Source organism: Tripterygium wilfordii, chromosome 9 (genome assembly GCF_013401445.1).
Source record: "Tripterygium wilfordii isolate XIE 37 chromosome 9, ASM1340144v1, whole genome shotgun sequence".
NCBI classification, from domain to species: Eukaryota; Viridiplantae; Streptophyta; class Magnoliopsida; order Celastrales; family Celastraceae; genus Tripterygium; species Tripterygium wilfordii.
The window spans coordinates 11,304,763-11,317,825 of NC_052240.1; the positions used below are offsets into that span (position 1 = coordinate 11,304,763).

The following is a 13,063-nucleotide window of genomic DNA, read 5'->3' on the forward strand; positions in this document are numbered from 1 at the left end:
GTTTGGTGTTGGATAATAGAACCATGGCATATGTTGAAAATAGAGTTTTGTGATTGGGGATCAGTAACAGACTAACTGATTCTTTAATAAGGTTGGATGTCTGGTGCATGGATTGAGAATGGTAGTTTAGGAGCATACTCTCCTCTGTTTTTCTGTCTTTGCAGCTTTTGGGTTTTGCATTTTTTTCTTCTCAAATTGATATCTTATTCATTAGGTGTTGGTCTATATTAATTCCTTCCCCCCTTCACCTTCTGGCAGGCTTCATTCATAAAAACCCTTGCGCATGCACTCACTGTCAAAGATGACCCTTTCATCTGTTTGGGATTCTTTAACGAGTGCCCTGGGCACTACTTATATAAGGAGTTACCGCTTGTGCCATATATATATATATATCGAGACATGTGACATTATACTGGGATTCCTTAGCCATTGCCCTTAATAAGACCTTTAAATTTCTGAATAAAGTATGATTGTAAAATACAAGAGTTCTTATCTCCTTACCTTTAGCCAACTTAAGTGCGAGATTGAATGAGCGTACCAAGTCAGTGGCCACTGAGAATTCATTTGATCCTTTGACTTATTTCTTCATCACATTAAATAAAATGGTAAAACTTCTTTCTTACCCCTGACCATTGGTAGGGGTTGGGTGGGGATGAGACCACCTCAAGGAGTTGGTGATTCCCCAGTTTTATAATGATTATGATTTTTTCATGTGTAATTTCTCATTCTTCTTCCTATCTTGAGCTACAGTTCATGAAAAAGATGATAAAAAAAATGAAATTTACTTTCCTTCCATCTTTTTACAGCACTTGCGTGTTCGATATGACGAGTTGGTTCCTGAATTATGCAATAATCATTTTGATATATTTCTGCCAACTATTTACACATGGGAGTAGTTCTTATGGGCCTGTGAGCTCTGGTACTCAAACAGCATGAAAGTTATGTTTGACGATGGAAAGCTAAGGACTTGCTTGATCCCTATTGCAGGATTCCTGAACCATTCGGTATGCCATTCTTTCTCTTTATCTAGATTGTTAAGCTGACAAAATGAATGGCATTCACTTCTAAACGTTTTGGAATTTAAGTGCTTAAGAAAAAGGAGGAAAAAATGGTTATGGTATGGTATTTTTTGATGGAGCAGAAGTGCTATCAGCCATTCTTTGCCTATAAAAGCTAAGAACAATATCCTGGGTTGTTTTACTGTTGGATGGCTCCACTTTTGCTGATGCTCTTCACCGCATGCAACAAAATTTTGCTCCTCTAAAGTAAAGACAACAGCTTAATTGTTTTTTTTTTTTTGGCCCCGGGGGGGGGGGGGGGGGTTCTTTTGTCTTGTTAGTTAACCTTTATGTTGAATGCTGGGGTGTTTGTTCTGGTCATTCAGGTACTCAACAGCTCATTTTATGTTTCTGACGTGTATCTCTTGTTGTTCCTCTACAGTTATGCCCACACATACTGCATTATGGTAGAGTTGATTCCGCTACAAATTCTCTTAAATTTTCTCTGTCAAGGCCTTGCTGTGCAGGAGAACAATGCTTTCTTAGCTATGGAAACTTGTCTAGGTCACATCTTATTACATTTTATGGATTTGTATCGGAAGGAGACAACCCCTATGATGTAATTCCACTGGGTAAATTCTTCCTTTACCACTTATTTTATATGTTATTCTGTCAATCTACAGAATTTTCATTATGCTTTTAACGAGTGCATGCTGTGCTGGCACACCCAGCCACCCACACTCTTTTTAGGTGTTAATTTCTTTCCTAGCCTATCCTTTCTATTTCTGGTGCAGATATTGATATTGATCAGGATGATTGTGTTGATCGTCCCATGTCCAACTGGACCAACCACATGGTAAGGGGTACTTGGCTTGCAAAAAACCATGATATCTTCTATTATGGCTTGCCATCCCCCTTGTTGGATTTGTTGTGCACTTGTCCCACATCGCTCAGATGTGGGAGTGAAGTGCAGTTTATAGTGGGGAAGTTGGGCTTCCCTTAGTAGCCAAGGTTTTCATGAAGGTAGGGCCGCGGGCCTGAATGAGGCCTTGGTTACAGCCGACCCACTTGGTGGGAGTCCGGTTGGGCCTTGGTTGTTGAGCTTGTTTAGGTGCGATCCTATCAATTGGTATCGAAGCCACCCAGCTAGGTGTTTGTGGGCTTGTGTGTAGCGCCTCCTCCCTGGAGGGCCAGGGCGGGGCTGCCTTTGCGGAAGGGGCGACCTGTGATCCGGGTAGGGCCATGGGCCCGGGCCTGGTGCCTCAGAGTAGGCTAACGTGGGCGTTGGCCTTGTAAGAACGGGGGCATTGGCCCCGTAAGAACGGGGGAATGTTGTGCCCTTATAGGGGGGAAGTTGGGCTTTCCTTAGTAGCCAAGGTTTTCATGAAGGTAGGGCCGCGGGCTTGAATGAGGCCTTGGTTACAGCCGGCCCACTAGGTGGGAGTCCGGTTGGGCCTTGGTTGCTGAGCGTGTTTAGGCGCGACCCTATCAGGATTGCCTAGGGAGAGCTCAGAACCCCATTCTGCATACTGAGACGTGTGTAAGTTTCTCCAGCTAGGTGTTTGTGGGCTTGTGTGTAGCGCCTCCTCCCTGGAGGGCCAGGGCGGGGCTGCCTTTGCGGAAGGGGCGACCTGTGATCCGGGTAGGGCCATGGGCCCGGGCCTGGTGCCACAGAGTAGGCTAACGTGGGCGTGGGCCTTGTAAGAACGGGGGAATGTTGTGCCCTTATAGGGGGAAGTTGGGCTTTCCTTAGTAGCCAACCTTTTCATGAAGGTAGGGCCGCGGGCCTGAATGAGGCCTTGGTTACAGCCGTCCCACTAGGTGGGAGTCCGGTCCTCCCTGGAGAGCCGGGGCGGGGCTGCCTTTGCGGAAGGGGCGACCTGTGATCCGGGTAGCGCCGTGGGCCCGGGCCTGGTGCCACAGAGTAGCCCAACGTGGGCGTTGGCCTTGTAAGAACGGGGGCATTGACCCCGTAAGAACGGGGGAATGTTGTGCCCTTATAGGGGGGAAGTTGGGTTTTCCTTAATAGCCAAGGTTTTCATGAAGGTAGGGCCGCGGGCCTGAATGAGGCCTTGGTTACAGCCGGCCCACTAGGTGGGAGTCCGGTTGGGCCTTGGTTGCTGAGCGTGTTTAGACGCGACCCTATCAGGATTGCCTGAGGAGAGCTCGGAACCCCATTCTGCATACTGAGACCCTATCAGGATTGCCTGAGGAGAGCTCGGAACCCCATTCTGCATACTGAGACGTGTGTAAGTTTCTTAGTTTCTTATATTTACTTGTGTCGATGAAGTAATACCCACGAGACATTAGCCTATTTTTTTTTTTCTTGTATTCTTACGCAATCATATACCAATGCAATTTCTTTCTGAACTTTGGTATGATCAACTTCTAATCACACGTTCATTCTTTTATACTTCAAAAATAATGAATTTTCGCAATGGACATTGCGCTTCTTTTTTTTTTTTTTTTTGTCCCCCAGTTCCAAGTGAAGTTGAAAACTGAAATAGAAGTTCTAGAAGACCTCCAGTCCACGTTCAGCAGTATGATGGCGAATCTCGGTGACAATGACACAGATGTCGTCAACAGGTAATTATATCCTTGTAGAGCAAGCTCATGGTATTTAATTCGACAATAATTTCCCTTTACCGATGAGGGTTTTTATGTCACTAACATAGAGAAAACCTGAGTTGGGATGTAAAGCTGGCATTGGAGTTCAAAGATCTACAAGGCAAGATAATCTCCTCTATTTTAAATTCCTGTGATGCTGGTCTCAAGCTGCTGGAAAGTGAATTATAATGCGTGTGTGACGAGCAATTAAGGTCTGCTCCCATCTAAGCTGAGTTGGCTTATATATAGGCCTTTTACATGCCTGTTTTTGTTGTAATCCATGGATATTAGATCACTTTCTTGGTTTTTCCATGCTATATATCACGAGTCTTGTTCATGACTGGAGAATACAATAGTGTATACAGAGTCGGCCAAGTTTAGTTTGTATGACCTAAGCTGCATTAGGCATGGATTATGTGTTTGTTTATTAGTGATTGAAGAAAATGTGTGGATATTGAGATCTGGCTTGCAACTTTTTTGCTTGATTTGTTGTGTGCTTTCTACATCAACAACTTGGTTTCAGAATCAATAGTAATTGATTGTGGCCACTCAACCCTAGAAAACACAAACAAAATATATAAAGCAGAAACCAATTGTTGACTGCCAAAACGTGTTTGTGTGTGTGAGTGAGTTTTAAAGTTCTAGGTAGGCATTATGAGGCAAGTGGAGAAAGAGACAAGAACATAACAACCAACTTCTTGTCTCTTTCTCCACTTACCTAATAATGCCTATCTAGAACTTTAAAACACACGCACAAAACACAGTGTAACAAGGAATTGTTATATATATGGTATATATGTATAATGTACACACACACACACATACACTTTTGTTGGCACTGGCACATACACGGTTCATCACTTGCACTAAGTCAGTTCTGAAACGTCCTTTTATGATCCTAAACCAACTATGTTAGTTAATGTGATTTCCATTGGTAACTGAAATTCATAAACCAATCAGGATTTTGGAAAACCGACTCCCACTACGATTAGAAGAAAGTCCAGCTTAAGTCTAGTCTCTATAAATATAAATCATGCAGAGGCTTAATTCTCATCTTCTTCTATTGTTTCATCATCAACAGATTATTGCATACACACGAACGACTCTCCTACCTGATGGCTGCTAGCAAGACCGAGTTTCTTCTCCTTGTCTTCTTCTTGCTTTCAACACTATTCACTGCAAAAGCAAGTCAAGAAGACTCTAGTAGTGAAGTTATTGTGGCTGGAATCGTGAGTGCCGTTGCAGAGAATGGTTACAAGTCCATGTCAACCATTCTAAACAGCTCTCTAACTAGTCTAATATCTAATCAAAACTCTACTACTTTCACCATATTTTGCCCTACTGACATTGCCTTTGCTAGTTTGAAGAATGTGCGGCCCCTGCGGGATTTTCTTGCATACCATGTTACACCCCATTATCTTCCAAGAGATGATCTGGAGTTAAGAACTGAAACTCTTCGTATGTATTCGGGGATCGATACACTCCTTCTTGGGAATTTTCTCGTGGTGACTACTCAAGTACCTCATCTTAATTCGCATGCTGATTTCCAGGCTGAACTCAACCTTGTCAAGGTCATGCATTGGAACATGTACAATGATGGAAACATCATTGTTCATGGAGTACAAGATTTTCTGGATCCGGCCGCTCAAGCAATTCTATTTCCATGGCTTCAACTTCACGAAATCACCAAAACCACCATCGAAGAGGGTTACTTAAGTATTGCATGGAATCCTTTTGGTTTTCTAGCCATATTTGCTCTTTGTATCTTGGCCGTCTTTGGACTTATTTTCTTGGCATCTCTCTCTATTTATGATCATCTTATAATCACCACAAAAGCGTATCCCATAAATATGTAAGCCTAGAGCTCTTAGAATTGAAGCCATATTGTTGATATGATCATGATCATAGATTTTATTTTCGATGACAAAGTTGTAATATCTTATTATATGTAAGTTTCTTTTGTTTTGGTTTAATATATTTTCCGATATGTATGTATGATCATCGCCATTCAATAAAATCCTAACTTCAATCTCCTTTGGTCACTTTTTTTTTAAAATACTATAGAAAAATATGTTTGCAATTTGAATCGAACTTTGAACACGCATATGCCTAATCTAATTGATTGCCACCTCTTGTTGGTTACTTTAATTTCAAATGATAACCATTCATCATGAAATCAACTCTTGATCTTGTATACAAACATGCCATGTTGGAATATTACATGGATTGGAAATTTATTACACCAAAAACAAAAGGACACAATTCAAGCATGAGCAGACTGAAGCATAAAAAAAAATAAAAAATAAAAAACAATTCGGTGGTTAATTAGGTGGGACCCTTATATGGTGGCTGGGCTGGGCCCTACAAAGCAGCTCACAGCCCACCATCTTTGTTTTTGTTTTATTTCACTTGTTCCATTGAGCACTAATCTTCTGTCGGCTACACCTTAACAGACAGATCGTTCCTGCGTCGTGCCAAAATATTATTGGACTGTAGTTTTTGTTACAGCGAAGCTTTGACAGAGAAGATGGAACCCCCATTTTGTAAAATGACAAAAATGGGATTACAAGATATATATTATTTCCGACATATCCTCTCCAAAGCTCCAAACAAATTTGCAGAGAAAGGGAGGAGAAGAGAGATTCGCTTATACGACTCTCTCATTTCTCTCTCTCTCTTCTCCTTGCGTTACTTTTCTTTCTCTCTCTCTTCCTTGTTTGCTTCTCTTTAGCACAGAAGAAGAGAAGAGAATCTGAGGGGGAAGGGAAGAGAAGAGGATTGAAGCTTACTGCATCTGCATAATCCGTCCAAGCCGCAACAAATAAATTGTGTTTTCGTCTTTGCTTGGGCGTATTTTATATTGTTGTCTCTGTTGCTTTTGTTTGGTGGAGATGATGGTTTTGAACAGTTTTGATCTATGGCAAAAGGACGCTTTCTTTTCTGCGGCCGAGGAGGTTCAGGAATCTGCGGATGTGTATGTATCATTTCTTGTATTGTCTATGCAGGTTTTATGCGTTTCTTTTTTCACCTGATTTTTATCTGTTGCGCTCTAAATTGCAAGTTTGATGGGTTTTGGTGACATGGGTCTAGATGCCTTTCGAATTTGAGTATTTGGAGTGTGTATATGTCAGATTTTCTTCATGAATATGAGTTGAATTTGTGATGAATCCTTCAATTTAAATGTTGTTGTTATGTATATTATATTGGCTTGAAACTATTAAGAATTGGATGTATCTGATTGAATGGCCAGCGAAAACTCTATTTGCTTTTGCATTAGTTTCTACACTTGCTGTATTGTGTCGCTGTTGAAGATCCTGAGCCTACTGTTTGTTTTGTTTGGTACTTGTTCACTTTGTTGATTGTTTTGCATCTACATGGCATTTTTTTATTTGTACAGAACGGTGTGAATGATGATGAGTTTTAGAGACACTCTGTTGTATATTAGTTTGTATCTGATTATTATTTTTGCTGCAAGTCTTTCGGTGTGATACTACAGTAGATTAAAACATAAGAACTCTAGAGAAGAGTAGGTGTAGCCTATGGAATGATATTTAGAGCTGTACGATTCACTTGGTGGTTTTATACATTGCATGCGCAATTATGCTGTGTTACTAATCCATTTCTGGGAGATTATCTTCTTATAATTTTAAAGAGCTCTCCTTCCCAACTTGAACGAGGTTTGATTTTTATGATAAGAATATCTTCTTCAGTTCTGCACATGCAATTACTGCAGGGTTTTGTACTGCCATCTCAACAGATGTTACAACTGATCACTTATGTTTGTGTTTTCTTGAAAAGCATTGGTTCAGTATAAGTTTTTTTCTGTTACTCTTGTAGTATGGAATCAGCGTACAGGTTGTGGTTGAGAAAGAGGAGAGAAGGGAAAACTCCAGAGCATTTGGATGAACTCTCTCGGGAGCTGCAAACTGCGTTAGGGACTGCAAAATGGCAGGTCTGCTTCTTTTATTCTTTCATGAGTTTAATATTTTTCTACTTTTTGCTCCCATGCATGAATTTATTAGTTTTTTTTTTCCCAATGAGCTAAGTCGGAAGGGGGAAAGGGATAAGGGTAAAAAGGTAAACAGTTCCATGCAGAAGGCTCCTGTAGTGGACAGGGTAAGGGATAGGCAAGATGTACGCAAACTTTACGCCTACATAATATGTAGAGAGGTTGTTTTCAGGAATTGAACTTGTGATCTCTAGGTTGCATCTCTACAATTCTACCACTGGGCCACATGTTCGCCTGTGAAAGGGATAAGGGAATACCGAAAATTTAGCTTCTATCATTATTAATCCTTATTTTCTATATCATTGTTTTCAAATGATCTAATTTGCTTTTTTTTTCCTCATAAAAAAGATACTTATGCCTTTTGGCTTGTCAGTCAGTGATGAAAATATGGTTTAACATGTTTATTTTGTCCTTAACTCTGTGCTCTCACCCACCATTTTAATATGCATAAATCTTGTTATGGTCTTTCTTTTATCTCCTTAGCTGATCAGTTGGCTTTTGCAACTAATAATTTTGTTTTCCGGAACTTTTAATGTTGCATCAGTTGGAAGAGTTTGAGAGGGCGGTCAGGTTGAGCCATGGACGTCATTATGACAATATCAAATCGTCTAGGCATAGACAATTTGTTGCTGCCATTGAGAGCCAAATTTCTCATGTTGAAGAAGCTTTAATGGAAGCTTTTAGTGGGAATGGAAAGCTGCCGCTACAATGGGTAAATCTGGATGAAAATGAACGGGATGATTTAGCCATGTTTCTCTCTGGAACTTCCCAAACCTCAGAAACTTCTACAAGAGGTTCTCTTATGGAGAATTACCATAGGAGAAAAGATTTAGACCTTAATACTAATTTGAGCAGAGATATTACTGATGAAATGGAAGGTTCCAATGTTACCACTAGAAAGGACGCTGACTGTATCATAGATATAGAAGAAAAGGAAACGTTTGGCACAAGAGATGACATAATCTGTCAGTTTGATAAAGCAACTGGCTCAAGGAGAACATGGAGTACGCCAAATTTCGGCGCCTTAAAGATTGTTATTCCTGATGAAGACAACCAACGTAGCCGGTTAATGCCCTCTGTTGACGCCACTCCCAAAGAGAAAGGTTCCAAATCCATCTTCTGGCAAAGGTCTAAAGACCATGCACTGGCCAATGGAGCAGTTAATGTGTTTAGTCAGGTCAGTTCATAATTTATCAGAAATAGTATGCTTGATGATTTATCAATATAAAAGGGCTACATACCTTTTATGTTGTGAAGAATTGAAAAAAATCACTGTTTTTCACATCCCTCCCCTCTATCCTCAGATTTTGGCCAGTAAACGTATAAGCTTTCTGTGTGATGCTTTTATAGTTTGAATGGTAAAGGAAGCTTTATTAAGGAGGGCAACAAGGGGCACCTGTGCGCCACCCATTTGCGAGAGGAAAAGTAAAACTAAGAGTCAATCAGGTCTATATTTTTATATGTGATGTTTGAACTTTGAAACCCATATTTGAAACAGGATTATGTTTTGGTTAGATGTGTTTGGCTGCATTAATTATAATCCATTTCTAGAAATGGCTTCGAAGAGGAGTGTCTTGGAACAACTTTTATGTGAAGAAAACCAAAATTCCTTCTGGTAGATGTTCAAGAGAAACATGATTTTGTGAAGAATGCAATAGAAAACATGTTTGGGAAAAAGCAAAGACACATCATTTTCAGGAAAAATAGTCACAACACAGTGAAAGAAACAGGAAAAAAAATGGTTAATATGCTATTGATCTCAGTTATCCATAAACTGAAGAAGTAAATACATTGAAGTTGTTTCAGTTTCTAGGAATAACCATTTGCAAAAGGTAATAAACATGATTCTCTGTTTTAAGAACAATTATTTGAAATGTTTTGGGTGTGGTAGTTTTATTCAAGCAATGATCTTATGTGCTGCAGATCTTCTGTCGGGTTAGGTGGCTACAAAGACACATACCAAATTCATTACCCTTGCAGCTTAGTCGTTCTATCCAACTTATGCTTGCTTTGATGCTCAGCATTTTCTTAATCAGTAAGCTCTTGAATTCGTTTAACCATAAAGATTTATCTATTTCCTTGGAGTGGAGGACCATGAGCTACTTCTAATTTTGACATAGTTTTTGGTTTCATGATGTTAATATTTATCAAGGCTACATTTTCTCTTTTTTCGTTTTTCCTTATTGATTCTCTGGCAACACAAATAAGCACTCAGTCTGGCATTTGACTCTGTACCCGATCTAGCAATATCATTGGGAATGCAGTTTTTCAATTGCAAAGGGTTGTAAAAAATATATTAAGTTTGATGATTCAATCATTTGATTCTTAAAATTTACTTGTGCACTGATAAACAAATGGGAAGCATGAGTTCACACTTTATCTATTCAGGTTCGATATAGACAGCATCACCTGTTAAATTTCATGTAAGACTAGCACAATTTTGCATGCACCATATAGTATACTTGTCAAGAGGTACTAGTAGTACATTGCATTAAAGATTTCTCTCTACTTGTAATATATTATTTAACAGCTAATGATTGAAAAATCAGTTTTCTTAGGAACCTGACTTGTAGAATGCTGTTGTATAGCTGGAATTATCCAAAGCAACTTGTATACGGAAGTTCTCCCTCACACGATTCCATGTTGCTTTTAAGTTTTAACAGTATTTTCCCCCCTTTTTCTGAGTGAAGCATTTTAACAGTATTGTATTATAATTGTTACTAGCAAGAGGACCCACGCGATGCGCAGGTCTTTGATTATCTTTGAACTACGCGACAAATTACACGTCACCTTTGGGAAAATGCTAAATTACTACTATGCCCCTCCATTACTGCCACACATGCGACCACAGAATTTCTCCTGAACTTGACCGCTTTTCTGCGCAGTAGTCTCACGAATTTATAGTGAATATAGATTTTCCCTCACCACTTAGATCTATAATTGTGGTACGCTGGTGGAAACTTGGAAAACCTCTCTCCATGGTTAGTTGGAGACCAAATGCCATGTCCGTTTGTTTTTTTTTTTATTTTTTTATTTCTCTTGGATATAAGAAGTCTCCTTTGATTTGGTTCTACTACTTCCTAACAACTTTTTGTTGTCCTTCATCTGGTAATTGATTTTTGTCTTACTCTTCATTTTATCATTTCACAGCCTCCTTAAGCTAACTTAAACACAAGGTTTCAAAGCTTTACAGTTTAACTTACTGTCATGGTTTATTGGGATTTTTTCCATGTATGAAAGTTTGTTTACATAAATATTCATATTTGTGGGCATATTGAGCAACCTACGAGTAATAAAAAGAATTGACTGAAAGACGGCATTTGTTGGAAAACAACATACGAATACGTTGCTTTGTCTCTATTTCAATGATTTGAAGTCTTGGATTGTATTTCTCCTGTCTGCTCTCTATTGATCTCTAGATAAGATATCACACTGATGAGTGATTCTTTTCTTTCCCTTGCAGTGCATTTTGTACTTTATACAAGTTGAAAGGGAGTTCTCTCCTTGTGTGAATTGAGGTAATCATACTTCAAAGTTCAAACTCATTTTGACCATATTAAACATGAACTGAGGCAACATGTATTATCGAAGTGCAAGTGGATATTCCATCTGCAAGGAAATTGTTTAGAAAGTTCTTCCTTTCTTTTTATTTGTTTCACAGAATGATGTTATGCCTCTCTGGAATGTCTGTTTTTGGTTGGGTTGACAGGAGGAAGAGGATGAGGGAAGGGAGTGGGGGTTATCTTCCATTTACATGCAGGAGTCTTGGGACTGAAATAGAGTGCCAGTAGTGTAGCGAAGTTGCATGCCTTACACAAACCATGCTGTCTTGCCACTATTCTTGTTGCCATGAATTTCTTTCGTCGTTTTAAATTGTCCAGTCAAAGTGATCCAAAAAATGCTCATAGAAAATTGCGACTGAGCCAAAATATATGGTCGTAAATTTTCACAATAAAAGTTGTTCAAGTTTCTGGATATTTAATTTTGGAACATAGCTCTTGAGAATTGCCATTTATTGCAGTTATGGTGAAGTCAATCATAAACCTGTAAACTTGTCTAACATAGGCACATAGCTCATGTACCAAATTTCAACTAGAAATATTTGCTTCTGGTTTAATTAGCATGTCCTCAGATTTAAAGATTAATTATATGACAGGCACCTATTTACAGCTTTTCATATTTAGCTTACCGCTTACCCTAGTTATTACAGGAACACTGCGGGCATCCTATTATCATTACCATAACATTGTCCTTCCAAAGTTATTACTGTTTTCTTGAATGTGTGGTCGAACTTATCCTTTGGATTGTGGGGTGCTTCATATATGCAAATGATAAGATTGCGTAATAAATTAACCAAAAGGTTTGACCACTCTGTTTTATACAAGTAGATAAACATACGAAGAAACCCATTTTGGATGTATAAAACGTATTTCTGCTTCTAAAAAAGAGGTATGTTCACTGTTTGATATATATTCTTGAATCTCATTTTTTGGATTTATTTATTTGTCATCCCCTGCCTTCTTAACATGTAAGCCAGATTTTCTTTTTCTTTTTTCGATATAATTTTGAACTGGAGAGAGTATTATGATGAAATTAGCTAGATAAACATATGAAGACATCCTTTGGCTAGCATTGGAGAAATGTTTTTATTGCATGTCAGCTATGTAATCCGTAATCTATATCTTCAGTCAGGATAGACTGCTTCATTATTATTGTAACGCAAAATCAAGTATACTACAATAATCTTCTGTGCTCTGTATTTTTTTGTTCAAGTATTTGGTTACTTATATTAGCTCTGCAGGTATAGTAGCGAAGTTTCATAAGTTTTCCTCATGAAGGGACGACCTTGGTTGATTTCAAAGCTTAGCAGTCAGCTGAAGTACCTCTCCGACGCACAAAAAGGAGTGAATCTAATGATGGTAATAGGATGCCCTCCAGTGTTCATATTTTTGTACAATTCAAGATGTAAATGTATGCATTCCAGTACATGTATTACTAAGTTTTTTTTCCCTGAGATGTTAATTTCTTGATATACACTGTTATGATTATTACATTTGATGTATGAAGAAGCAATCCTTACCTCACTTACAGTGAAAGAAGGCTACACAGTAGGCTAAGCGAAGCGAAGCAACTAGTTTACTTGCTTGAAAAGGTGCGGCTAGTCAGGAGTCGAACAGAAGCATGAGTTGAGTGGTGAGCTAAAGCAGGGTAGCGAAACTAGGAACGGAGTTGGCTTGTTAGAGCTAGGCTGTTGAGTTAAAGTAAGCGAGCTAGTCATACGAGCCAGTGAGCTAGGCAGCTTGCTGTAGTTGCTACGGTAAACTGGAGTGAAAGGAGTTGGCAGTAGATACTGAGGGCTAAAGATGTCATTGGAACGCTTTCACAAGGCCGTTACGGAGATGCGAACAAAGCAAGCCGCAGCTCGCGACTATAGGAGCATGTTTCACAA

At 39.2% G+C, this 13,063-nt stretch overlaps 1 protein-coding gene across 3 annotated transcripts; it reads left to right on the forward strand.

The window, feature by feature from the left end:
* Nucleotides 1–6,206: 6,206 nt before the first annotated feature.
* On the forward strand, nt 6,207–12,698 carry LOC120005702. Of its 3 annotated transcripts, XR_005469878.1 has the most exons (7): nt 6,207–6,579; nt 7,443–7,557; nt 8,159–8,791; nt 9,538–9,649; nt 11,078–11,132; nt 12,003–12,063; nt 12,416–12,698. XR_005469878.1 is itself a non-coding variant. In XM_038855490.1 (6 exons), exons 1-5 carry the CDS (start codon nt 6,497–6,499, stop codon nt 11,101–11,103), a joined length of 969 nt encoding a protein of 322 aa, XP_038711418.1. In that variant the 5' UTR covers nt 6,207–6,496; the 3' UTR covers nt 11,104–11,132; nt 11,324–11,662. The 3 variants fall into 3 exon arrangements, 2 of the variants coding, with proteins under 2 accessions (XP_038711418.1, XP_038711416.1); XM_038855490.1 differs by lacking the exons at nt 12,003–12,063; nt 12,416–12,698 and adding an exon at nt 11,324–11,662; XM_038855488.1 differs by lacking the exon at nt 12,003–12,063 and having other exon boundaries at nt 6,208–6,579.
* The last annotated feature ends 365 nt before the right edge of the window (nt 12,699–13,063 follow it).